Source organism: Oryza brachyantha, chromosome 5 (assembly GCF_000231095.2).
Source record: "Oryza brachyantha chromosome 5, ObraRS2, whole genome shotgun sequence".
Classification (NCBI taxonomy): domain Eukaryota; kingdom Viridiplantae; phylum Streptophyta; class Magnoliopsida; order Poales; family Poaceae; genus Oryza; species Oryza brachyantha.
In genome coordinates, this window is record NC_023167.2 from 17,531,715 (window position 1) to 17,556,492 (window position 24,778).

At 41.9% G+C, this 24,778-nt stretch overlaps 6 protein-coding genes and 2 non-coding genes across 8 annotated transcripts; 4 read left to right on the top strand and 4 right to left on the bottom strand.

The window, feature by feature from the left end:
* Positions 1-2,529: 2,529 nt before the first annotated feature.
* On the top strand, positions 2,530-3,377 carry LOC102708062 (pistil-specific extensin-like protein). The gene is made up of 2 exons (XM_040524388.1): positions 2,530-2,743; positions 2,825-3,377. The coding sequence occupies exons 1-2, from the start codon at positions 2,530-2,532 to the stop codon at positions 3,121-3,123; spliced, it is 513 nt and encodes a 170-aa protein (XP_040380322.1). The 3' UTR covers positions 3,124-3,377.
* Positions 3,378-5,944: 2,567 nt separating this feature from the next.
* On the top strand, positions 5,945-10,271 carry LOC102708343 (probable hexosyltransferase MUCI70). Its single transcript, XM_006655451.3, has 9 exons — positions 5,945-6,362; positions 7,189-7,431; positions 7,529-7,742; positions 7,848-7,957; positions 8,032-8,231; positions 8,717-8,820; positions 9,251-9,438; positions 9,521-9,720; positions 9,881-10,271. The coding sequence occupies exons 1-9, from the start codon at positions 6,125-6,127 to the stop codon at positions 10,094-10,096; spliced, it is 1,713 nt and encodes a 570-aa protein (XP_006655514.2). The 5' UTR covers positions 5,945-6,124; the 3' UTR covers positions 10,097-10,271.
* A 680-nt stretch (positions 10,272-10,951) lies between these two features.
* On the bottom strand, positions 10,952-13,976 carry LOC102708624. Its single transcript, XM_040524389.1, has 3 exons — positions 13,737-13,976; positions 13,156-13,266; positions 10,952-12,961 (listed from the first exon to the last, which is right to left on the bottom strand). The coding sequence occupies exons 1-3, from the start codon at positions 13,974-13,976 to the stop codon at positions 11,702-11,704; spliced, it is 1,611 nt and encodes a 536-aa protein (XP_040380323.1). The 3' UTR covers positions 10,952-11,701.
* On the bottom strand, positions 11,050-11,122 carry TRNAK-CUU. The gene has a single exon. It is a non-coding gene; the product is annotated as a tRNA-Lys (tRNA).
* Positions 13,977-15,897: 1,921 nt separating the features above from the next.
* LOC102719769 lies at positions 15,898-16,741 on the bottom strand. Its single transcript, XM_006654634.3, has one exon. The coding sequence runs from the start codon at positions 16,386-16,388 to the stop codon at positions 16,128-16,130; it is 261 nt and encodes an 86-aa protein (XP_006654697.1). The 5' UTR covers positions 16,389-16,741; the 3' UTR covers positions 15,898-16,127.
* A 41-nt stretch (positions 16,742-16,782) lies between these two features.
* TRNAV-UAC lies at positions 16,783-16,855 on the bottom strand. Its single transcript has one exon. It is a non-coding gene; the product is annotated as a tRNA-Val (tRNA).
* A 682-nt stretch (positions 16,856-17,537) lies between these two features.
* LOC102708901 (proteasome subunit beta type-4-like) lies at positions 17,538-19,923 on the top strand. The gene is made up of 8 exons (XM_015837187.1): positions 17,538-17,587; positions 17,679-17,756; positions 18,347-18,459; positions 18,536-18,665; positions 19,038-19,209; positions 19,370-19,555; positions 19,725-19,813; positions 19,866-19,923. Exons 1-8 carry the CDS (start codon positions 17,538-17,540, stop codon positions 19,921-19,923), a joined length of 876 nt encoding a protein of 291 aa, XP_015692673.1.
* A 986-nt stretch (positions 19,924-20,909) lies between these two features.
* LOC102709181 (RGG repeats nuclear RNA binding protein A-like) lies at positions 20,910-23,730 on the top strand. The gene is made up of 6 exons (XM_040524236.1): positions 20,910-21,341; positions 21,606-21,990; positions 22,077-22,218; positions 22,728-22,886; positions 22,977-23,039; positions 23,343-23,730. The coding sequence occupies exons 1-6, from the start codon at positions 21,152-21,154 to the stop codon at positions 23,529-23,531; spliced, it is 1,128 nt and encodes a 375-aa protein (XP_040380170.1). The 5' UTR covers positions 20,910-21,151; the 3' UTR covers positions 23,532-23,730.
* Positions 23,731-24,778: the final 1,048 nt, after the last annotated feature.

Consider the following 24,778-nt stretch of genomic DNA (forward strand, 5'->3'; position numbering starts at 1 on the left):
TATGTAGTCCATCATAAGTTACATAGATCTGTTATAATACACCGATATATTACTCGTCATTAAAAATTTCAGCTCTGAGTTGTTTAGAACGCAACCTAGCAGTCGTCTCCCATGAAGCTGGTTTTAGTGGTTTACATGTTGCCCATCTTGTAACTTTTTCTCACCTCTTACGTATATCTACATTCCAACATAAGATGGAGGGGTGATTCAAGGGCATTTTTACACAACGGACAGTGTGCATAGTTGGGCTAACCACATACGACCAATCTATTATAAATAACCAACCAGACGAAAGTACTGGTATTCATAGGAAGTCCAGATTCTAGATTAGCGTATCATGGTTTGTCTTGGATATTAATCAGTTGTTCGTGCCATTGTTACTACTAATATTTACTTAGGACAATTTACTACGTGACACAAAAAAAAATGTGTAATTATACAACGGACATCGTAAATATGTGAATCGGCTCTACAACGCTATAGAAAATGTGTGATTAATTAATAGACCCTCGTGGTATTAATTTATTGTATTCTAGCTAGACACGAAGATACATGTTTCAAAATGACATTCTAATTTGTCCTTTATGCTATAACTCATAGTGGCTAATAAGTGAAATCATGAGTTTACTATTTTATAGATTATTTTTTTAGAGAAATGGCTGGGTATCAATGACAAATAGACATGAACGAGTTAACACCCTGCTGTTCAACTCCTTTCAGATTTCACACGATACCAGCAGGAGTAGGGATCTAAACCCCCTTTTGAGTTTCTTCGGTGTCAGACGTTATGGCATGGATCCAAAAGTCCTATAACGTAACGTCCGGTAGGTGTTCCTCGGTCCATAGGCCTTGGCAACTGGTCCTATCTAGCATTTCACGTCAAATAGGGTGCGTTACCAGGCAATCCCTGAGCAAATGTTGCACGGTCTTTAGGTCTCTGAAGCAAAGTTGATAGAAATATTCATTAGGCCACTGGCGCTGCTGCAACCGGCCGGCGGTCCACAATCTATTGTGGAGGAGCAGCCAGGTGAAGAATTTGCACTTGGCCGGGGCCTAGCTGCGCCACACACTTCTTGCTAGGGGGGCGGTGCCGAGAGATATAATAAAATTGATTGAGATAGACACAACTTAGTACTTTCCTCGCTATTTCTCTCACCGAATATATATAATAAAATAATATGAGTGTGTCCAATGTTAAATTAGACGTTTTGTGAAGTGTCTTTTAGTCTCTTAGAGCCAATCCATATCTTTGTGGTGTGACTGTTGTCTCATTGCTATTTTTTTTTGGGTGTCCTCTAACAATTTTTTGCCTATTCTCTTCGCTTTAGACCTTGGGCTGGGGCTTGCCGATTAGAGCAAGTACAATAGCAGACTGTGAGTTAGCTATAAATATATTTTAAAAAGATAAGAGATAATAGAGAAGAAAAGTGGACTATAGATTTGTAGCCAGCTGCAACACGTACTTCAAGACATAACGTGTGTATGACAGGTGGAACATGATATTATACGTTTTGTAGGTTGCTATTATATGAATTAGTTATTAGATTGACTATAGATGAATTGGAGCTGGTAGTTTACCTATTGAACTTGCTCTTACCAGTTAATCTCGCAGCTTACTAATTCCCGATCGAATCGAACTGATCCGATGCCTTGAACGCTACGTATGCTGCAGTTATCCTGAATTTCTGATGTCCAGGCCCAAGACGCACACTTGTTCATTGATCCCATGCATCCTCGATTTGCATATTCAGGTGATTTTACCAACGGACGCATTCTGTTAGATAGATCTAGGAGTACCGGAGTGTACACTACTAAACACTCCAAACTTCGATCAGATGATATAATATATTAGACGAATTAAAACGGCCTATGTAAGTGTGTTTCTCTTAAAAAAAAACAGGATGTGGTCATAGTAGTGCGGTACAGTAGTACAGCGTCTTGTAATTTAACTTCTAACATACCTGGAATCAAGTAATTAAACACAGGTAACGCTATTAACGAAGCACTCGCTTGCAACGCACTCCAGCTCGATCGATCCATCACATGCGAGTTCATCGTTTTTGCCCCTCCATTCCCCAACGAACCCTCGTATTTTCCGCACAACTTGGATGAGCGTGATTGTTAGACCAATTTATAGAAAAAATCAAATGACATATTTACAAATAAAAATTAATTTATAAATAAAAATTTTTATATGTATTTTTAGTGATATAAAAGTGAATGCTGCAAAATAAAATATAATGAAAAAAACCCTAAAATAAATGCAGCAATCACGAGCCATCTTAAATTTCTTAATTGCAATGCACCATTACGTGCATGCCTGCTATAAATTGCACCATCATCTCTCGCTTCTTGTCTTCGCAACGTATCCTAGTTAACCCGAAGTGTTTAATTCCATCTGTACTGTACCATATCTTAGCTGACTTGAGCTTGAGCTTAGCTTAGCTTAGCTAGCTAGCTATAGCGAAGTGTCTTTTAGCTAGTTAGTACGTGTACGTACTGATTAATTTGACTAGCTAATTAATTGCGATGGCATTGTCGCTCAAGTTCGTCGTGCTCTCGCTCGCCGCCGTGCTGGTCGCTCTCGACGGCGCTGCCGGCCCTCGCGGCGGCGCCTCCGCCATGGGCCTGCCCCCGCCGCAGCCGGCGGTGAACTTCAGCATCGGCGTGCAGGGCATGGTGTGGTGCAAGACCTGCAGGTACCCGGGCTACTTCCCCGCCATGGACGCGTCCCCGCTCGCAGGTACACTATCGCTGGATCGTCGTCGTCGTAGCCTCGCCGGCGGTCAGCCGTGACGCCGTGTGTGTGTGCATGTGTGTGCAGGGGCGGTGGCGTACCTGCGGTGCCGGCACGGGCACCGGCGGGCGGCGTCGATCAGGGCGGTGGCGGGGAGCGGCGGCTACTTCCGGATCGAGACGTCGCAGCTGACGTCGTTCACGAGCCAGGAGTGCAAGGTGTACGTGCCGCGGTCGCCGTCGCCCGCGTGCGTCGTCCCCGGCGACGGCAGGAGGGGCCTGCCGCTCAAGTTCGAGCTGTTCGTCAAGCGCGACAATGGCCTCCAGGGCCTCTACTCCGTCGGCAACTTCATCTTCTCCCCCAAATACCCCAACAAGTGCTACTGAAACTAAGCATGCATGCTTTCTTGCAGCTGCAGGTTGGTGTGTGTTCAACGCCAAGAGCGCACAGATTAGACCTGAATAAATTTCCTCTAGGTTTAGTTAATTCATTCACTAGATCTTGCATGGGGAGATGAATTAGTTAATGTTGGTTTTGCGTTTTGATTTACGGTGCTTATTACAGCGGAGCGCCAGCTTTCGATCGAGTTCTGTAAGCTGCTGTAAGCAACAGGCAGAATGTGCTTGTAATAAGATGTGCAATTCATGCAGCTTCTAAAGTTCTACTCCCTCCTCTTTTCATTTGATTTTTAGATTTGTGTTTGAACATTCGTTTTATTAAAAATATAAAAAATTATAAAAAATTAAATAAGATTAAAGATCAAATATAGATTCAAATATCGACGACGTTTAATGAAAACAACGGTGCGACTATGTTTATTTTCACAGCTGCAATGTTTTCTGTCACTCTGTTCAGATGTACTTATCAGGACATATAACTCTCTCGTTTATATAGTTCATATTCGATTGAGCCGATAAATTGCTGGATTGGAATTTGGACCTATATTCGCGTGTATACCTCCAACGTCCTATAGAACAATTTTTTTAATGACGCGGCACACGATCTGTTGGGGAAAAGTTGACAAAGGGGTCGTCGCGGGACAGGGATGCATTCGCTTCTCTGTTGCTATCAGGCTCGGCCCAGCAAAGAATATGATAGCAGAAAAGCCCATGAAAGGCAAGATAGAGCCCAGCAGACACGTTGGTAATGGGTCTAAGGCCGCGTTCAGCTTGGGCTGTGTTACGGTAACTTATAAAATAATTAAAAATAAAACAACTTTCTAATTTTTTTTTTAAAAAACGTATTATTTAGAAGTTCGAAAAGTATGCACAAATCTGTATAGTTAATAGGTACCGCCAAACGCAACCTAATTTTTTCTATACATAATTTTCGTGCTTGGTCTAAAATACGATGAACTAAAATTTTATAAGTTTTTAAGCTAAAAATATTTAATAGTTTAATAAGGTTATAAAATAATCAAGGACCTCGGCCTATTATTACGGCTACCAACGAACCAATCTGTCAATCCTGGATTGAATGGATTCTCTAAACATGGGTTGGAGGGTTGGAGCTAAGACACGATCTCATGGGGGTCCTAATCATACGGGTGCCATTGACTAAAAGAAACCCTGGTTGCTAAGACGTCATTTCAGAAAGGCGCAAATCCATTACAAAAAAGGGAGATGTATCATGCCATCATGGTTATGCTGCTACTACTTTCAACGCTTTTTTTTTCTTTCGCATTAATCATCCAAACGTGCTCTCACAGTCTCACTTGCCAAACACTCGTCTTCTCACACATCTCTCTCAATTTAGGTTTAAATGTTTTCGGTATCTCCTAAGGTATTTCAATCTGCCAAATGGCAATATCGCGTCATCATTAGGGATGAGATGAAAAGGTTGGGTAAGGTATCATTTTTATTATCTTTTTAAGAAAATTGTTGAAAACAACCGGAATTTTTTCATATTCAAGAATTTAACTTATTTAGTGGTGACTTTAATATGACGTGGACCGTTTTAAAGAACTAAATTTAGAAAACATAAATAGTTAAACATTTACTTTTATATTAGTTTCTAGAAACGGTAAGGATATGATTAGAAAGATTTCCGTACCGTCTACGTCCCTAATCATCATCACCGTGATAAAAAAAACTGCATATTTTCAGCATAACGAGCTGAGCTGTTTCTCATACGCCATGAACAAGCCTTTTCTAAATAAATCTATGTTCAAATTTTTTAATAATTAATATCAATTAACCATACGATAATTACGATTATATTTCTCGTTTTACCGTGTGGCCAATGAGAGCCGACCCCAAAAAGAACGCGGCGAAAAAGCCTAAACTTTTCGTCCGTCAGCAGCAAGCTGTGACGTGCACCGGCACGGTTGAATCGATGAACCAGCGAAAGATTGCGTTGCCCGTCACTACTCAGCACTCAGCATGACAACCTGTCTCAAAATAAATCAATTTTTCAATTTTCAGAGAGACTATTTGACTCTTCACTTATTTAAAAAAAATTATAATTAATATTTTTATTATTATTAGATAGGAAAACATAAATAATACAATCTCCATTTCATAATATAAGATATTTGATTTTTTTGGCTGTAACGTTTAAACTTCTTATTCAAAAATTTAGTACCAATGTAGAAAATGATAAATCATGCTTTAAAGTTTTTTATAATAAAATAAGTCACAAGCAAAATAAATAATATTTCCATAATTTTTGAATAAGATAAATGGTTAAACATTACTATAGGAAAAAAAAATCAAACAACTTACATTAAACGTAATTATATTTTTAATTTTTATAATTTTTAAATAAAACGGATAATCAAACCTAAATACTTATTTTTTTTAACGGAACAGTAGACTGGAAGATGGCGTTTAACCGAAGCCGGCTCGGCTCCTCCCTGCACTCGCGAACGCAACGCGAGCCGACGACTTGTCAAAGGCAAGCCAGACCACGAGCGCGCGAGGAAGAAGCAGACGACGACGAGAGAGAGAGAGAGAGAGAGTGAGTGACCAGCAGCGCGTCGCCGTCTCGTCAGCCACTCAGCCGTCACATGCGGGCGCTGGCGCTGGCGCTGGCGGTGGCGCACCTACCTCGCGGAGTCGCGGTAGGTCTAGGCCCAGCTCCGAACCGGCAGCGAATCCCGTCGCCGCCCGCCGCGCCGCGCCTCTAACCCCCACCCACCCCATCACCCCACCCCACGCGTCGGCGTCGGTGCTCCCACTCGCCTCTAATCCCGCCGCGTGGGCGGCGCCAAGCGAGCGGGCGGCACCCTCTCCTGATCTGGTCTCCTGCCACCCGCCGCCGCGGGGGACTGCTCTCGCAGGATCTCGCGGCATCGGGCTTGGGCGGCTCGCCGGAGGTGGGCGGGGTGGGGCGGGGCGAGGGGCGGCGTGATCCGGTGATTGGGATGAGAGAGGGGCGGCGGAGGAGATGAGCGGCTCGGCGGCGTCGCTGGGGATGCGGTCGGGGAGCTGCGGCTCCCTCGCGTCGGCCGGCGGCGGGAGGAAGGCCCCCGCTAGGGGATGGGGGTGGCGGAGCGGGGAGAAGGAGCGGCTGCAGCTGCTCCACCGGGTTCTGCGGCTGGTGGGCCGCCGCAGGGCTGGCGTGCTGCTGCTGCTCGCCGCTGCCTCCGCCGCTGTCTTCTGCTCCATCTTCGCGGTCGTCAAAGGTTTGCGCGCGTTGGCTCCCGCTGTCCTTTTTCTTCTCGCCGCCGCCGTTTGCTGGCTGCTCTGATCTCTGCGCGCACTCGGATTCACTCCCTGCTTGCTGGTCGCAGCGAAATGGGCGCCCTTTTGGACATCTTTGTAGCGTCTTCAGTTCATGCAGTTCACGTTTGCAAAATCTGGATTAGTTTGTCTTGGTGATAAATCGGACATTGGAAATCACTAGTGCGTGTCATCCATTCTTGTTACATTCTGTCCTATGCTGATTGTGTGGTCTCCCATTTCCATGTCTTAGTCTGTGACCTGGTTTATACAATCATACTCTACTGAGTACTGAACCAAAATATTCATAGTAACAGAAAACGCTAACAGTAGACCAGATCGCAGGCTAAGGCCCGGAAATGGGAGACGACACGATCAACATAGGACAGTATGTTACCAGAATAGATGACGCGACCAGGTTTTGATGCATAGAAGTGGTTTTAATGGTTATAGACCAGTAAGGGACTACGCACCCTCAGATTTGAAACGTTAGATTAATCTAACAGAATCTGTAGCCTCCGCCTTTATCACAGAATGCCCTGCCACTTAGTACTAAGACTTGTTCTGTTACTTGGGAGCCTCGGATGTGATAATTTGTCTGCTGATCCAAACTACGAAGGACATCAGCTGCTCATGCTATATGCCTTTGCTAGGGAATACTCGAATGTGTACTACTGTACTGTATTCATGGAATTCAAAATAAAACTGCGCTTTTTTAATGACAAAATACTATTATGTTGCTGTTAGAAAGTGTAGTCCCTGACTTGTTGGTTTGATGGCACATTTCAGATGACAGTGCTTCAATGATCATTGCAAATAACTATGAAGTCCTGAATACTATACAGAATTCTGTGTACCCCAGCATGACTAGGCCTCTAATGACATCCAGCGACCAATACTCTGCTAGTAGCGTCAACAAAACTGAACTTCCAAACCGGCTTCATCTTTCATTTGCAAACTTCACACATCATCCTTGTGAAGGTTTCTCAGTTGCTCCACCCTTGGTTGATCCGAAACGCACTGGACCACGACGTAAGCTTATTTTCTTTACATCTTTCTGGTTGGAATTGCAGTTTCATTTGTGCTTAACTTGTCGCTAATCATATGGTATGTCCTCATCCCCCTGTAGCATGCGCTGTTTGCTATGTCTCTGTAGACCAGGCGTTTGCACTAATGCCTCTACAACCTTCACCATCTCCTGTCCTTAAGAACTTAAGTTACGTATCTGAAGACAGCATCACCGCAAATTTGTCAAATCAGGGCTCTGTATTTGGTGGGCATCCATCTCTGGAGCAGAGAAATAAATATTTTGACATTAATGAGTCAATGACTGTGCACTGTGGGTAGGTTATTGCATCTTCTTACACATATTTAATCCAGAACTTCTCCAAAAAAATTAATGGCTGAAATGTGTATACTGAAGGAAATAATTTGTTCTATTTTATCAGCTTTGTTAGAGGAAAGAAACCTGGCCAAGGTTCTGGGTTTGATATCAACGACGATGATTTGTTAGAGATGGAGCAATGCCGTGAGCTGGTTGTAGCTTCTGCAATTTTTGGTAACAGCACTGTCAATAGTGTTAACTACGATAGCATTCTGTTTGTCTGCTCACAGTTTGATACCATGTTCCAGGGAATTATGATATGATTCAACAACCAAGGAATGCCAGTGAATTTTCAAAGGCAAATGCATGTTTTTATATGTTTGTAGATGAAGAAACAGAGGCTTATATCAAGAATTCTAGTGCAGTGTACAGAAATAATAAAGTTGGTTTGTGGAGGCTAGTAGTTGTTCGAAACCTCCCATACGAAGATTCAAGGCGTACGGGGAAGGTGCCATTCTTATGCATTGTACTCTGTCAATGTTGTGTCCTTGTGATGCATACTAGATATCAGTATGACAGACAAACAAACTTTATAAACCTAACGAGCATGGGCCTCATACTTAAATGCTAACATAGTTGCTTCTTACTGTTGCTTAAGTAGTTTGGGTCCAAGTAGAAAATTGTTGAAATAATACAAAGGCTATGTTGATTGGGTAATAGGTATTTAAGCATCATCCATAAACTAGTATATCATGTGCAATTCAGGATAAATAAATAAAGTACTCCATGATAAAAGAAATGTATAAAGTGATTGGTATGATTGGGCACTCAGCAAACTTACTGAGGTGCCCACTGAAGAACATATGTTGCCAGCAAATGCTTGTAAGTGATATTGAGGTTTCAAAACTGATAGCTGTTTGCACCTTAATGTTTAGTTTTTATATGGTGTCCTTATTTTTACTTGTTTAATGAACAAGCACCTAATCTGTGCAGATTCCCAAACTTCTGCTTCATAGGCTTTTTCCAAATGTGAGATTTTCGGTCTGGATAGATGCAAAGCTTAAGCTTGTTGTAGATCCTTATCTACTGCTTGAGAGGTATGCTTGATGTAAATATCTTGTTATTATATACTGTTTCTTCTTAGTTCGATTCTTAAGTTGAAAAATCTGACTGTAGCTATGGTTGTGCCAAACCTGTCCAATAAGTTGTTTAAATTTGTGGGCTGCTCTGTACCTTGTCATCTTTGCTACAATTTCAACAGGCATCATATGCCATTACACTTATGAACTGATTAGTACATATTTGAATCTGTTGTGGCTAGACTAGCAAGATTATCAATGGCTTTCTCAGAAGACATTTTCTTCATAACAGCTGCTCACTCGATTTCTTAGTTTCTTTTTACATTTCCTTGTTGATCCTCTGACATTAGAATCTGAAAATTACCACTTTTGCCATTATTTTATAATTGCAATATATTGTAAATATTTGACTATATTGAGTCTGATTGTGCAATGCCATGCCTACTAGGTTTTTGTGGAGGAAGAACGCTACTTTCGCTATCTCCCGGCACTACAAACGCTTTGATGTATTTGAAGAAGCAGAAGCTAATAAAGCTGCTGGGAAGTATGACAATGCATCGATTGATTATCAAATAGAGTTTTACAGAAACGAGGGCCTAACACATTATACAACTGCTAAGCTTCCTATTACAAGTGGTGAGTGATCTCATTGAAGTATGGCAAAAACAGTTCAGTTACTTTCTGAAAGTTTAACCTTGTCAATTTTGCACTGGTGCAGATGTCCCTGAAGGTTGTGTCATCATCAGAGAACACATTCCCATCACAAATCTCTTCACATGCCTTTGGTTCAATGAAGTCGACCGTTTCACCTCCAGGGATCAAATTAGTTTCAGCACCGTCCGAGACAAAATAAGGGCTAGAGTTGACTGGATGCCTCAAATGTTCCTGGACTGTGAAAGACGCAACTTTGTTGTTCAGGTTTCTTGTTTGACTACATTTTTTATAATTTTCAGACACTTCCTTGGACATATTGGTAGAACTAAACTACCAGTGGCCTGAATTTCCTGCATCCTATTGGCCATACATATTGAACTCATGAACTTACTGGTGTACCTGTTTTCCATTGACATTTCACCAGGCATACCACAGGGAGCTACTAGAGCAAATGATTGCGTCTGGTTGGAAGCCCCCTCCAGTGGCTAGTGAGCTATCTCGAAATCTCAGACCAGGTAGCAGGAAAGCCCCTCCATCGAAGAAGCCTTCCATGAAGCGGAAAAGGGGGAAGAAATCGAGCTCACGGAGGCGTCTCCCAAAACCAACCACTGGGATGACTGATGTTACTATGGGCTTATGATCCAGGGCTCCCCTTGACACAGTTCACTATGCTGGAGCCTGGAGTGCCAGATGATTCCATTAGGACAGAGGGCTTGTAGTTTTTTGCCCCAATGATATTTGTTGATAGCTTATTCTTCATTGTTGGTGTAAATAACAGAGGAAAGCAATATTATTAAATCATTTTCAATGAGCAACCATTTTTTTCTTTGTAACAAACGCTGCTGCACAAGCTTTGCGGTGTAACTGTTCTGTCATTTCTCAAGCTTGGGTTACCAAATTACCAGATCTCCTGGTAATTTGTCTAAAGAGGAGTAACAGCTAAGAGATGTACTGATTTGTGTGTTATTTATTTGGTATGGTAACTGCATTCTACTATTATATAGATGGGGCCTGATTTCTGATCTACATATGTTGCAAATACATGTAGTTAAGTAATGCCCAAAAGGAAACCTGGAAGATGTACAGGTCTGGAGAGTCGCAGGAAATGGTGGCTTGAGAATACAAAACTCTAACTATAGTACAAAAAATTCTGGAGGATATACAGAATCTGGTAGAAAGTCTCAGGAAATGTTGGCTAGAGAATACAACAAGCACATTGAAAGAACTATTCGCAACACGTTTTTCTTGTTGCTTCAGAGCGGAAGTTGCAACTGTTAAAGAGATATGGCTTGCTTGGTTTCTTAAAGATGGTGTCCTCTGTTGATGTTGTTATATGCTTCCACATGTTGACTAAACTAGCCTATTGCGGATTAAGTATTGAACATGTGGAGTATACCTGGAGTGAGTAATACAGGGGTGGGCTGGCCATTTGGGCTACCAAGTATAGATTTCTGAATGTAGATGCCAATGGAAGCCAAGGATGAACTTGTGCTCATGAAAAAGATAATGACCTAGCTCAAATGGGATGGAAAAAACAATATACTGAAGGAATCACATACATGTAAAAAAATTAGCTGGAAGAAAAAAAATGAACGCCCACCGTGGGGCTCGAACCCACGACCACAAGGTTAAGAGCCTTGCGCTCTACCGACTGAGCTAGACGGGCTGGCTGAAAATGCACTTGGAAATACTCTTTTGCCGATTAGACTGTTTCCTGAAATTTTGTTCATCAGTTATAACATTTCGATTCTTGCAGTGTAACAATTCTGTCATTTTTCTCAAGCTAGGTAACTCCTCCCATCGATTCCGAGTAATTTTGACAGGAGTAGAAGCTAACATTCACCTCGTGTGATCTTGGGTTGATCTAGTACGCGAAGAGCTTGGAACAACCAACTAATACAACAGTGTTAGCACGGCAGCTCACACTAGGGTGCAAATGTAGTCCTCCCATCGATTGCTTTCCTTCCAGCTTACAGCCACAATGGTATTACAGTTAATAATGCTAAGTAACTCCTCCCATCAACTACCTTCCTTTCAGCTTACAGCCACAGTGGTATTACAGTTAATAAAGCTAAGTAAGCTATAAGCTTCCAGCATTACAGCGAAGTGGCAAAGTAGCCTAACAAGTATCATCTCACCGTTCTTGGGCGCTTCCAGAAAATCTTGTTACTCCTTTGCACCATAGGATAAGAATACTTAAATGAAACCTGCCCAAGTGCCCACCCGCTAAGCTGATACTATAGAATCATGAGGCCTCCTCTTCAAGGATGTCTATGAAACGCCTTCCGTCTGACCGTTGGAAGATTGAACTGTCAAAGTGCAGCTCGTTGGTAGAGACTGCCTCAAATCTAGTCCATAGTTCTCTCTTGAGAGTTGTTTCTCCAGCCTGCCTTCCCTTCAGGTTAGTGCTTTCCAAACCTTTCCAGGGAGTGCCAAGCAATACCCTGCTATGCACTGCTGGAGTTTGGTGGGGCTTACCATCAGAAATTCCCTGTCCCTTCTTCGGGTTATCGCTCTGCAAGCCTTTCCAGGGAGTACCAAACAAGGCCTTGCTGTACAATGATGGAGTTTGGATAGGGTTGTCATCTGAAAGTTCTTTTGTTGTCTGAAATTCACCAATTTCCAGGCCTTTACTTGGAGTATCAATAAATGACTTGCTGTCTCCTGCTGGAGGTGCAATGGGCTTTTCATCTGAAGGATCCATTAACACACAGGTTTTGAGTGGTGATAAGAACCAGTCAAGAGCATCATCTGCTTCTCTTCTTCGGTATGTAGTTATAGGTTGGTTGAACGCATAAAGGTCTGGATACCTCGAAGCCAGGTCCTTTGAGATCTCATCAGATAACATATCATCACTGGCCTCAGATGGTTTGCTGCTCTGGGTTGGTCCAGTGCCGAGAATGTCTTCCTTCCTTGATCCCTCTGATATTGGAGAGAACCTCTGTTGCTTGCTTGACAATGCTGTCCTCAGGCATGGACTAGGTAGTGCTCTTCCACTCTTCTGAACCGAGAAACTGAAAGGCGAAAAGAGACTGTTTTCTGATGAGCCCTTCTTTCCTTTAATAAAACAAGGTGTCACGACCCCAGTCTTTGCTTCATTTCCTTTCCCACTTTTCTCCAGATCAAAACAATTATCATCAGAAATGGTCAGTTTCAAAACAGGTATATTGGGAAGATTTAGCTGATCTAGGCTAGTAGTTGTCTTCAACTGTGTTGTCGATGATTTTGGGCATCTGGATGAGCACGTCTTTGTTTTTGGCAATGGCGTTAAGAGAAACAACTGCTTTCCACTATCGACCATACATGCTCCAGCACGCCATGATACAAGAGGTGAAGGCGAGACAATCAAGTCAGCCTCATCTAAGTTACTGTTGTTGCCACAGAGCAACTTGCTATTCCCTTTCGTAGCAGAAACTGGGCAGGTTACGCTGGTGAATTTTGACACATTCTTGCTTTTCTCTGGAGAAGCTTGTTGTAGCACTTGCTTCAGTCTTGAAGACCAATGCTATTTACAAGAAAATAGATAGTTAAGTCTAATGTTTTGACAAAAGAGAAAAAATAATGATGAACTAAAGTGAGCTCATGCCTAGAAGTTTCAGAAAAAAAAAAGGAGGATGATTTGACAGGGAACTAAAAGTAAAATTGGATCATGTATATATGTTTCAGACAAAAAAGAGATTAGATTATAGTAGTACACACCTTCAAAGAAGAATTAGTGTCTGATAAGAAGCAGCCGAATGCTTCTATTTCTTGGTTGCCCCTTTCAGAGACAGTTTGACATTGAAGGGCAGAGCAGACCAATTCGTCAATCTGGTTGAGGAAAAGAAACAGGAGATGCTATAAGAACCAATAAGTCAGTCCATGTAGCACTAGCCCAAAAGAAAACTATGAGATTTCAGATTATATTCATAATATAGCACATATCAACATAGTAGGACTATTAAACAACCGATCCTAGCATCTGCAAGTGACAAAATATTCAAGAACGAACAAGACCTGACATTTAAATTCAACAGTACAAAGGTATCCTTTAATGGAACCGAGGGTTTTCCCCCTCTTTTCAGAAAGGGGAAAAAACATGAATTCGTTGCTCCCAAATCGCTATGCCTGAAACGACTGTCGACTAGTACAGCACTGCTCGATAGGACGACCGACCTCACAAGTGTAAGGCTACCAATCCAACCCACCATTCAAGCAATCTCCATCGAATTGAAGCAGTATCACCGCGTCTTCTCTAGGGTTTCGAGAGAGGGGGACTGGAGGAGGGAGGCGCGGTATACCTGAGAGACGAGCCCCGAGAGATCGGAGCGCGCCAGGAGGAGTCGATCGAGGGACGCCCCGTCGCTCGTCGCGACGGACGGCGGGCAAGCGGCGGGCGCTGGGGTGGCGGGAGGGCAAGCCGCCGCGGGGGCGGGCTTGCGGGGGCGGGACCCCGGCGGCGGGTGCGGCGTCCTGTTGCCGGAGAGGACGCGGAGCGGGCGCCGCCGCGCGGTGGTCGTCGGCCCCTGGCTCTTCTGCATGTCGAGAGCGGGAGAGAGAGAGGGAGAGAGAAGGAGAGGCCGCGGCGGCGTAACGGTCGGGAAGGCTACGGTGGATGGGGAATTTGAACCGCGGCTTCGAGTTGGGAGGAGAGTAGGAGACGACGTGAGGTTTTGCTCTAAGTGGGTTTTTAGATTCAGAAAATTTTTGAGAAAAGTGTCACATTAAATATTTGATCGAATGTCGAAAAGGGTTTTCGGACACGAATAAAAAAATAAATTTTCCGGCTAACCTAGAAACCACGAGACAAATCTTTTGAGCCTAATTAAGCCGTCATTAGCATACGTGGTTACTGTAGCACTTATGGCTAATCATGAACTAATTATGCTCAAAAGATTCGTCTTAAGATTTCTTCCATAACTGTACAGTTAATTTTTTGGTTCATTTATGTTTAATGCTTTATTTAGGTATCCAAAAATAATTTAATGTGATGTTTTTAAAAAAAGATTTTAGGAACTAAACAAGGCCTACGATTTGTACAGACGTTGGATCCACCCTTGGCTTAAAGAAATGTGCTTAGGTGGTTAATTAATTATTAGTTATAAAAATTAAAAAAAATAGATTAGTATAATTTTTAGAACAATTTTATTTTTAGTAGTTCAGAAAATATTTTTTTAAAAAAATACCACATTTAATAATTAAAAAACACATGTGTGAAAAACGAGTAAATCGGTACAGGGAGAAAGAAGAGGGCCCTAAAAATCTGCGTCCTTATGGCCCCCAACACATATGGGCCGCATGTAGGAGGACTCAATGCCGACCCAGCCCAACTGAAAAGCGTCGTGTCCGCTAGATTAAGAAAAGAATGCACAATGCCATCTGTTCGCGCAATAGTTGGTAGTACAATGGTACTTGCTCAGATGGAGCTGATCCCAGTTGGACTAGTTCTCATCAGAATTCAGCATTTCCATAACAATCTCATCAATGGTCACAGTTGAATTGTCTAGACCTGCACTGCGTTCTAGATTTCTAGTTCTTACAAATTGTAACAAGACGAACACGGTTGAATTTTTTATTTGAGGGGAAGAAGTGCCATCAGGGTTTATGTTAACCACGCCCCTCGCGGAGGCAAGACTTCGGTAAGCCGCGGTAACCGAGTTTAAATTTGAGAAGAATTTAAAAAAATTAAGAAAATTTAATGAAAAATGTATTCCCGGCGTAATTAAAAATCATAAACGAGTATTTCAAGAAACAAAATTAAAAAACAGCCTACTGCAAGTAATATTGCAAGTAATATTTCATAGGAAGATGGTCAAGAATATTTTGTGTTGAGCCATTATTATTTACACTAGACACTAGCGTACATAACGTTGAAATACAAATATACAATGATGGATATATGGAAAATATGTATAGAGAAAAATTATAAGTGCATCTTAGTACACATAATAGTTTTATTCGTAATAATGGATAGTATGTATAGTTGTGACACAGCAATTAAAATGAAGTTATTGGTGTGAATTATTTGGTGAAGGGTGATATGACGGTGTATGTTTGTATGTTGCAATATTAAGAATTTAGAAAATGTCATATGAAACTTTTCTTGTTTTTCCTATAACATGTCCTATTTTTCCTACGTTATAAATATAGTCACAAAATATTTTCATGTTTTTCATGTATTTTTTAGATTTTTTAAAGTTTTTTCATTTGACATCAAACCCACGGTCTTAACCACGGTTTCGGTTACAAAACCGCACGTGAAGCCACGGTAACCGCTGTTCTCATGTGTTGTTTCAGCAAGCAGTTACCGTGGTTACCGCGGCAAACCGCGCGGTAAGTGGCGAAAACCGCGTGATTTTAAATTCAAATTTTTTGGATTCAAATTCATCACGTTTTTTGCGATTACCGTGCGGTATCCGCGGGAGCGCGGTACCGCGGTTTTTGCGGCTTGGACGGTAAGGGAAACCTGAGTGCCATAAACATGATGCTAAGTTGCAAATTTGATAATAGAAAGAAGAGTTCAAGGCATCAAATCAGAGTGCCTAAGTTGCAAATTTGCACTGTTTATTCATCAGTAACATTACTCTATGAAAAGAAACAACACGCATGCAAAGATCGCAGGTCCGCACGCAAGGTGTTCGACGGAATGGCAGAACCAACCAAAAGCCCAGGGCAGCCGCCGCGGAGCGCCCTCAGTCGCGGAGCACGACGGCCGGGTCCTTGGACGCCGCGACGTCGTCTTCGTCGCCTTCGCCCCCGGCGTGGTCAGGCGGCCTGGCGTCGGAGGCAGGGGAGGCGCGGGCGTCCATGGCCTCCTGGGCGCGGTCGAGGTAGGGCTTGAAGCCGACGCGGAAGGAGAGGTAGCCGAAGGCCACGGCGCCGAGCACCACCAGGCCCGACCGCACCGCGTTCTGCCGCGCCCGGCTCCCGCCGCCGCCGAGCGCGCCTCGCATCGCCGCCACCCTTGGTGTTTGCTTTTGGTTGGAGGGCGGGCTTGGAATTGGAAGTGGCGGGTCAAAGCCAGGATGTGTTGACCATGTGAATTTGTAGCTGTCGCAGTAGCGATGAACTGATGATGCACACAACCTGGATAATCGCTTGGCTTGGTCGATGAGCAAAAGTAGAGATCGAAGGGATTGTTCAAAGAGATTTGTAGATGGAAAACGGAAAAAATATGTATCAAAAAATAGTCATGAACTGACGATGCACGCTACTTGGATAATCGCTTGGCTTCGTCGATGGGCAAAAGTAGAGATCGAAGGGATTTTGTTCAAATAAATTTGTACATGGACAAGGGGATTGATCGAATTTTGAAGATGAAAAACGGAAAAAATATTTTAAAAAATTTGTTGCTGCCCAGGATCGAACTGGAGACCTTCAGTGTGTAAGACTGACGTGATAACCACTACACCACAGCAACTTTTGTTATGTTGGGTAGTTCATTTTATTTTTATAACAGTAAAATACCAAACCTAATACGTAGCAGTATGACCTTACCCAGAATTTATTTTTTTTACTAGGCTCAGAAATTGATGGTTTTTACCTTCAAATTACAGCCTTTTCTCATAAATATTTAGAAATATACTATTTTAAACACACAAAATCAGAAATACACACATGCCAGCATAATAACAACCCAGGTAGATATATTTTTTGAACACGATATAGTCCTAAAAAACGTGAGAGGAAAGCTATATTTTAAATTTTAATTCAGAATTTGATTCTTACTAGGTGATAAGCAATTGGTTTTTGGAGCCAAGCCGGTGGCTATTCACCGCTCTATCCTATTTTGCAGTTGAAGGTTTATGCTATTGCCCTGATGAAACTCAAACTTTGCCGATGCAAAAGCCACTACCCTTTTAGGACTGCACCCAAGTCCAACGCCGTGTCGTTCACCAAGAAGCCCAGCCATCTCGGACTCAGGCCAAGGCCTGCAAAAAGCCTCGTATGAAGGCCACGCCTCGCAGAGGAACCGCAGCAAAAAAGGGCGAGAAGGACGAACGCAACACAGCGAAAGCGCCCACGTACTCGCCGCCGGCCCGTCCGTCCACTCCGGCGAGCAAAGCAACCCGACCGGCCAGCTTCCGCTGCGGCCTTCGGCCATGTCGAGGCGTGACGACGACGACGATCTCTACCGGAGGAGCAATGGCGGGTATGCGCTCTCCTCCTCCTCCTCCGCCGCCACCTCCTCTGTGGCTCCGCCCTCTAACGAGCTCAGGTGTTCTCTCTGGTGGTGCATGCAGGGCGTCCGTGGACATCGCCGGCGCCGCGGCCACCCGCCTCTCCGGTGGACACAGCACCCACACTCGCGAGCACACGCTGTAAGTTCCGACAAAATCGCACGCTCTTCGATATATAACATGGGTCATTTTAAGGTGCTCCATCTTACCACCATAGGGGTAAGAGCACAGGAAAATCTCAACCGTTGGTTATTAATATCATTTTTGCAGGACATTTTAGTGTACTCCAAATCTGTTTTGAACCGTTCATCCAGCCATGATCTGATGTGGTTGGTATTCATGCTTATCATTCATGCTTTTCTCGTTAATTACTGAAAGCATGCAAATACTCCCCCTGTCCATAAATGTTTGACGTCGTTAACTTTTTAATGCACATTTTGACCATTTATCTTATTCAATTTTTTAAAAAATATGTAAAGTTATATATGCATAAAAGTATATGAACATAATTAGTAATTATGTACTTTGAATAAGACGAATGGTCAAACGTGTATTAAAAAGTCAACGGCGTCAAATATTTAGGGATGGAGGTAATACATTTTTATTACAAAAATGGATTGTTCAAGATGTCTTTCATATATCTTCAATGTGCAAGGTGTCTATCTCTGTTGTATCAATCTTTATTAAAGAAAAATAAACATGTTGTTCTTTTAATTCATGGTTACATTTAGCCCGACTAATTATTTTCGTTGTATCACATCAAACAGATATCCACATGTGACTGGTACATCGGTAATTGCACTAAAGTACAAGGATGGTGTGATCATGGCATGTGACACTGGAGGTTAGCAATCAACTCTTCTGTATAGACAGACATAGTTCCTGCCATGCGATATTTATTCTTTAAATTTTTTTTCCAGCCTCCTATGGCTCAAATTTGCAATACAAAAGTGTGGAGCGCATTAAGGTGGTTGGCAAACATAGCCTTATTGGAGCGAGTGGGGAATTCAGTGATTTCCAGGAGGTTCTGCGCTGTTTGGATGAACTAACGTAAGTTCCCTCGAATGGTTAACCGTACCTCATTGCTAGGATTTTTTAGGTACCATTCGACGTCCTCCGTTACTTTACATCCAACGGATTTAATTTTTTTATAATACGCTGGTATTATATGTAGTAGAAATTTTATATAGATAAAATTGGAACTAAGATATATGACACTGCATAAATTTATGTGTAATATATTATATTGAAATAGATGAATTGATAATATATCTCACCAAAGTTTTAAATAAAATATTTAATGCACTTATAAATATATACAATTAGATTTATATTTTACTACACTACTACCCAAAAGGTACCATAACAATTCCCCGTCGCTATGAACAGCCCGTGTGACATTTTCATCGATGTCCTTTTCAGTTTTTTCGATCATATGTGCGACGATGGAAACTCACTGGGTCCCAAAGAGATTCATAGCTACCTGACAAGCGTAATGTACAGCAGACGGAGCAAGTTTGATCCTCTATGGAACTCCCTCGTAATTGGTGGAGTGAAGAAGGGTCCAAACGGCGAAGAGAAATATCTTGGCACGGTATATTGTTCTTCATTCAGATAACCTTTTCCTGTCCCGTTTGGTTTGCCAAGCATCTCATGTCCAATTAGCCGGTCTTCGAGTGATTGTATTATCTTAATATAATTATCTGAGATCAATAAAAGTTTTTTTTATCTAAAAAAATTGTTGGGTTGTTCAGGTTAACCTGATTGGTACACACTATGAGGAAAACCATATTGCAACTGGATTTGGTAACCAGCTGACAGTCCCTATACTTCGTGCTGAATGGCATGATAATATGACTTTTGAAGAAGCTGTTAGGCTGGTCGAGAAGTGCTTGCTCGTCTTGCTGTACCGTGACCGGTCATTTATCAACAAATTTCAGGTAGGAACCTGTCAGTGATAAAAAGATTGCTTAGTTTGCTTAATGTGTCGATCAAGTTTTCGCATATTTTTCAGTCTGCACTCTGCAGTTTCTTTGCTGAATGTTAGTCAAGTTTAGGAAGATTTTTAGTCTGCGGATTCTAAAATTGCAAAATGTGCTTGAATGACAGATTGCCAAGATCACAGCAGAGGGAGCTACCATCTACCAACCATACTCGTTGAAGACTCACTGGGGCTTCTCTGCATTTGAGAACCCATCCAAGCATTCTATTAAAGAATCGATGAGACTTCTCTTCCTTTGAAAACCTGCTCAAGGGTGCTGTAGGATCATGGAGCCAGGTCAATAGCCAGGATGCAGCACACTGTTGATGAAGCAATTCAGCACCAGTGAACGTTTGATCCGAACGCCATACACTTCAAATTTTATATGGCTTGAAATTCCAATGTTTTATGGATGTTTAAGCCTGAAATTATATGTAACCAACGTTTCTGGTGCCTATGTGTTTTGTTTTGTTGAAGAGATAACTAATATAAAGAGAAAATCTATTTTATATAATCATTTAAATAACAATATAGATGGTTAAATTTAGATAAGATACTATGATACTCTTATAATGCAAACCGTGTCATCACACGGGCACACTCAGGTAGACCTGCCACTGAGAAAGGCATTGGACAAACCATATCCATACCCAAATTTACTCATACCTGTTTTTAAGAAAATTAACGGTACTCAAACTAAATGAGCATTAACCAATGGGTATGGATAACTAATAGGTAAGAGAAAAGACATGTATGGGCTCACATATATAAATTGTTCAAAATTTTAAAAAAATGCTCTTATACATAATAAACCATTCCACCAAATTTAGTCAAATTTGATAAATTTTTTTAGTGTGAACACTAGTTTGAGAATTTTATGTCTGATTTTATTTAGTAAATTTGTACCAATAAAACGGATAAAGTGAGTAATGCCCTTGCCGTATCAAAATCTCAATAAATAATTATTATTTAACTATACCCTACCCAAATGATATGGGTAATAACCGGTGATAGGCCTACACCCGGGGTACACTGCAGAGGATTCGTAGTCTAATCCTCTGGATCACAGTCTGACGGCCCAATAAACCAACACACCTCCGGATCCGGCCCACGAGGACAGCACCCCCTTTCCCAATTCCCGAGGGCCCACCCAAACACGAAAATACCGTAACAACCCTCAAAAATCCACACCAAACCCACGCGTACACGCCGCGTTCCGCTGAGGGTATTTCGGTAATTTGAGCGTCGAAGAGATAACGATTGGATATGGACTCGGCTCGCGCGGGTATGACTAGTGGCAAAAAAAAAAAAAAGCGGCTAGGGTTTTATTCCTTTCCTCGCAACACACTCTCCCCACTCCCGCGTCTCTATCCTCTCGCCGCCGCCGCCGCCGCCGCCGCAAGAGACCTTGCCTTCCCTACCCACGCCTCGATCTCGGGTGGATTGCCATGGCGATGCAGTCCGGCAGGCGAGCATCGTAGCCAGAAGGGTTAGTTCCCCAGTTCCCCCCAGCCCAGCACAGCAGGCGAGCTTTGTCGAGTGGCCTTTGCCGAGTATGGCGACCATGAACCAGTTTGACATCCTCGGCGGCGACGACATCGACGACCCCGCCCAGCTTCTGGCCAAGGCGGCTGTTGCGGCGCAGAAGGCTGAGGCGAAGAAGCCTGCGGCGGCGGCCGCCGGGAAGGGCGCGCAGCCGGCCGCGGCCAAGCTCCCCACCAAGCCGGCTCCCCCTTCACAGGCCGGTGAGTTTGGGATTAAGGCTGGGGTGTTCTAGATCTGGGGTTTATGCCGTTCGATTTTATTCCTGTTATTATGAATTATCATTGTCTAGGTTTCGTTTGGTCAATCAATTTAGGATTTTCTTAATGATTGCTGTGGAGAACACAATTTTTTTATGCAATGGTTATGTAGGTTGGACAGCTCGAAATTTTGATTTAATGTCATCATTATCTGCCAAAAAAGACTATCTTTTTGGCGAAAATGCTCATTCTTAATACATGTTTCAGTGAGGGAATCGAGAGATGGAGGTGCACCCTCACGGGGAGGATTTGGGAGGGGTGAACGTGGCCGCGGCAGAGGTGGGCGAGGCTATGGTCAAAACCGAGACTTTGGCGGTGAAGAAATGAATGGCTTCCAGGGAGGATATGGTGGTGGCGGTGGTGGAAGAGCTGGAGGTGAAGAAGGTGCTCAGGACAGAGAGAGGGGTCCTCGTCCACCCTACCAGGGAGGCCGACGAGGTGGTTTTAGGGACAGTGGATATGGTGATGACTCTGAGAGGGTCCCTAGGAGGCCATATGAGCGCCATAGCGGCACTGGACGTGGCTATGAGATGAAGCGTGAGGGTGCAGGGCGTGGGAACTGGGGAACTACCGCTGATGAAATTCTCGCCCAGTAAGCTGCTCATTGCTTAAACTGTTTGTGTTCATATTGTTGAACTGTTGATAGAGGTGAACTTATGATGTTGTTTGATTCATCAGGGAAACTGGGGAAGCCCTGAAGTTGGATGAGAAGGCCCCTGTTTCTGAGAAGCAGAGTCCACTGGAGGATGCTCCACAGGCAGATGAGAACAAGGATAACAAAGATGCCACACCGAAAGAGGAAGAAAAGGAAGAGGATAAGGTATAATTCTGTTCACTTAAATCAATATGGAATTCAGATTCTGAGATTTGTACTTCTCTATATCTGTAGTGTTAGGGAAAGCTCTACGCATCAATATAAGTCCTTCAAACTTACCAATTGGTAAGCTTTGTTAACATGACTTTGTTGCTGATTTTCTTATGACATAAAAAATGTCGTTTTTCCCTGCCTTGTTAGTCGTGGTCGTAGTTGCCTTGTTAGGAGTATTTTTCACAATTTTTAGTTTTATGGCGGGTGCAAACTTGAGATGGCTTTATGACTTGCTTTTAGTATATTTCTGTGGAAGTAATTAAAAATGAGAGTAGCAGTTCTTCTAAGGACTTGAGGGTTCTCCATTTCTGACAAACAAATGATATACAAGGAAACATTCAGTCATAGGGCCACACGTATTAGTATGCCTCTGGTCTATCAGATGCTAGTAGACCTACTGAAACTTGTGTCTATATCTATCCATATCTCCTTTCTGATGATTCAAATGTTTGATGATATAGGAAATGACGCTTGAGGAGTTTGAAAAATTAAGGGAGGAGAAGAGGAAGGCACTTCTCTCTTTGAAGACTGAAGAGAGGAAGGTTGAAATTGACAAGGATCTGCAGTCTATGCAACCACTTTCCAACAAGAAAGAAAATGATGAAGTTTTCATCAAACTGGTATCTTTGCTATTTGTGCCTTGTAATCCTTCCATTTTCTTAAACCAATGATAACATCGGTTGGGTGATTTTTTTTGTTTCTTGCTGTAGGGATCAGACAAGGATGCTTTGAAGAAGAAAGAAAATGCTGAACGCGAAGAGCGTGCTAAGAAGGTAGCGCATGTTCCCATCTTAGATAACTACCTCTCAAGGAAATTTTACTATTAATATTCTGGTGCAATCAACAACTGCTTGATACCATCAACCTATTTTCCACTGTTTTGCCTTATGTATCGAATTCATTTCACATTTCTCTGAATTCGTTAGCTGCTGTTACAACTTCATTTGCATTTTGTTTGGTCTGGTGTTAAAGACTGTTATCTCTAAATTTGGGATTCTCCATGCATTGGTGCTTTCAATTAGAAGAAATACTTTTACCCACATTCAATTCGCTGATTGGGGTGTATTCTTTTTCAGTCTGTGAGCATCAATGAGTTTCTAAAACCAGCTGAAGGAGAGAGGTTCTATGGCGGCCGTGGTCGTGGCAGGGGCCGTGGGGATCGTGGTGGTTTCAGAGGTGGATATGGCGAGGGCCATCGCTATGCAGCACCACCAGCTCCAGAGATCAAAGACCAATCCCAATTCCCCACTCTTGGTGGGAAGTGAAATGCATGTACTGTCAGTCTTGAGTATCAATTTACGTTTGCTTTCAACTTCGAATTTTGTCTATCCGTAATCACTGTGCCAGTGCTAATCAAACAAATAATGGTGTTGCATACGGTCACTCCCCGATATTTCAGTTGAATTTGTATATCAGAGATTTTTTTTTCTACGTTTCAGAATTTGTAGGCTTTTGTTTGGCAAATCTTTTCGACACCCGCTTGTGAGGAATTTACAGTGCATTTACTTGTACGGTAGTAATTCCTAATTTCCTATCTTCTACCTGTATCTACCAGGCTTCCTAGCTGGCTTCCTAGCTAGAATATGAATTTTTAACTTTAAATTTGGTGTTGAGTTTAAAGTTTTTTACCAATGTTTATTTGTTAACATTGAGTTTTAGATCACTAAGAATACATATATAAAAGTTTTATTTAGAAATTGTTTTTTTGATTGTTAGGGTTTTTTTCATGAAATAACCAAACTACGAAACCCAACATCTCAAAGAAAAAAACGAATTAGCACCTTTAACTTTTCATTTCTTGTTATGCTTATAACTAAAAATTTATATTTTTAAACTTAATTTTAGAATTAATTATATATATATAAATTATTTTTCGTTTGTAAATATTTTCTTTATTTTTTTCCATAAAAACAAACATGTATTTTTCTATAGAAACAAACATCGGCCCCCCTACACCACACAACTACATCATGTCTTTTGACATATGCATATAAATCAAAATTAATTTTTTAATATTAAATTTCAAGTAGATTTTTTTGGGTTTTTCATCATATTTTATTATCTAACCTGGGCTTTTGGGCTTTTAGATCGTGGAAACCACACATATAAAAGTTTATTTAGAAAATACTTTTTATTTGTAAAAATATCTTTTGCCATTTTCACTATATAAGTCCATAGTCACCCCTAGTCCCCTACCCATGTAGCTAAAGATCTCGTGGTTTTTAGACGGAATCTAAAATTTATTTTATAATTAGACTACGTTTAGTATTTCAAATATACGCATCGATATGACATCCCACCCAAAATTTTACTGAACTAAACATGAACTAAACACAATCTTATATAATATAGAGGATTATAACTATTTACTTATAACTTTTGACTATTCGTCTTATTCAAAAATTTAATGCAAATATAAAATTTATAACCAATATTTAAACTACTTTTAATAATAATAAAATAATAAATAAAATAAATAATATTTTCAAGTTTTTTTAAATAAGACGCGTAC

Coding starts and splice junctions, on each gene's coding strand:
- LOC102708062 (XM_040524388.1), top strand. CDS start 2,530: ATGGCATTGTCGCTCAAGTTCGTCGTGCTCTCGCTCGCCGCCGTGCTG. Junction 2,744..2,824: donor GGACGCGTCCCCGCTCGCAG/GTACACTATCGC, acceptor ATGTGTGTGCAG/GGGCGGTGGCGTACCTGCGG.
- LOC102708343 (XM_006655451.3), top strand. CDS start 6,125: ATGAGCGGCTCGGCGGCGTCGCTGGGGATGCGGTCGGGGAGCTGCGGC. Junction 7,432..7,528: donor GAAACGCACTGGACCACGAC/GTAAGCTTATTT, acceptor ATCCCCCTGTAG/CATGCGCTGTTTGCTATGTC. Junction 7,958..8,031: donor TGTAGCTTCTGCAATTTTTG/GTAACAGCACTG, acceptor ACCATGTTCCAG/GGAATTATGATATGATTCAA.
- LOC102708624 (XM_040524389.1), bottom strand. CDS start 13,976: ATGCAGAAGAGCCAGGGGCCGACGACCACCGCGCGGCGGCGCCCGCTC. Junction 13,267..13,736: donor TCTCGGGGCTCGTCTCTCAG/GTATACCGCGCC, acceptor TTCCTCAACCAG/ATTGACGAATTGGTCTGCTC. Junction 12,962..13,155: donor ACACTAATTCTTCTTTGAAG/GTGTGTACTACT, acceptor TCTTGTAAATAG/CATTGGTCTTCAAGACTGAA.
- LOC102719769 (XM_006654634.3), bottom strand. CDS start 16,388: ATGCGAGGCGCGCTCGGCGGCGGCGGGAGCCGGGCGCGGCAGAACGCG.
- LOC102708901 (XM_015837187.1), top strand. CDS start 17,538: ATGTCGAGGCGTGACGACGACGACGATCTCTACCGGAGGAGCAATGGC. Junction 19,556..19,724: donor CATTTATCAACAAATTTCAG/GTAGGAACCTGT, acceptor CTTGAATGACAG/ATTGCCAAGATCACAGCAGA. Junction 19,814..19,865: donor TCTGCATTTGAGAACCCATC/CAAGCATTCTAT, acceptor TGAAAACCTGCT/CAAGGGTGCTGTAGGATCAT.
- LOC102709181 (XM_040524236.1), top strand. CDS start 21,152: ATGGCGACCATGAACCAGTTTGACATCCTCGGCGGCGACGACATCGAC. Junction 22,219..22,727: donor AAGAAAAGGAAGAGGATAAG/GTATAATTCTGT, acceptor TTGATGATATAG/GAAATGACGCTTGAGGAGTT. Junction 22,887..22,976: donor ATGAAGTTTTCATCAAACTG/GTATCTTTGCTA, acceptor TTCTTGCTGTAG/GGATCAGACAAGGATGCTTT.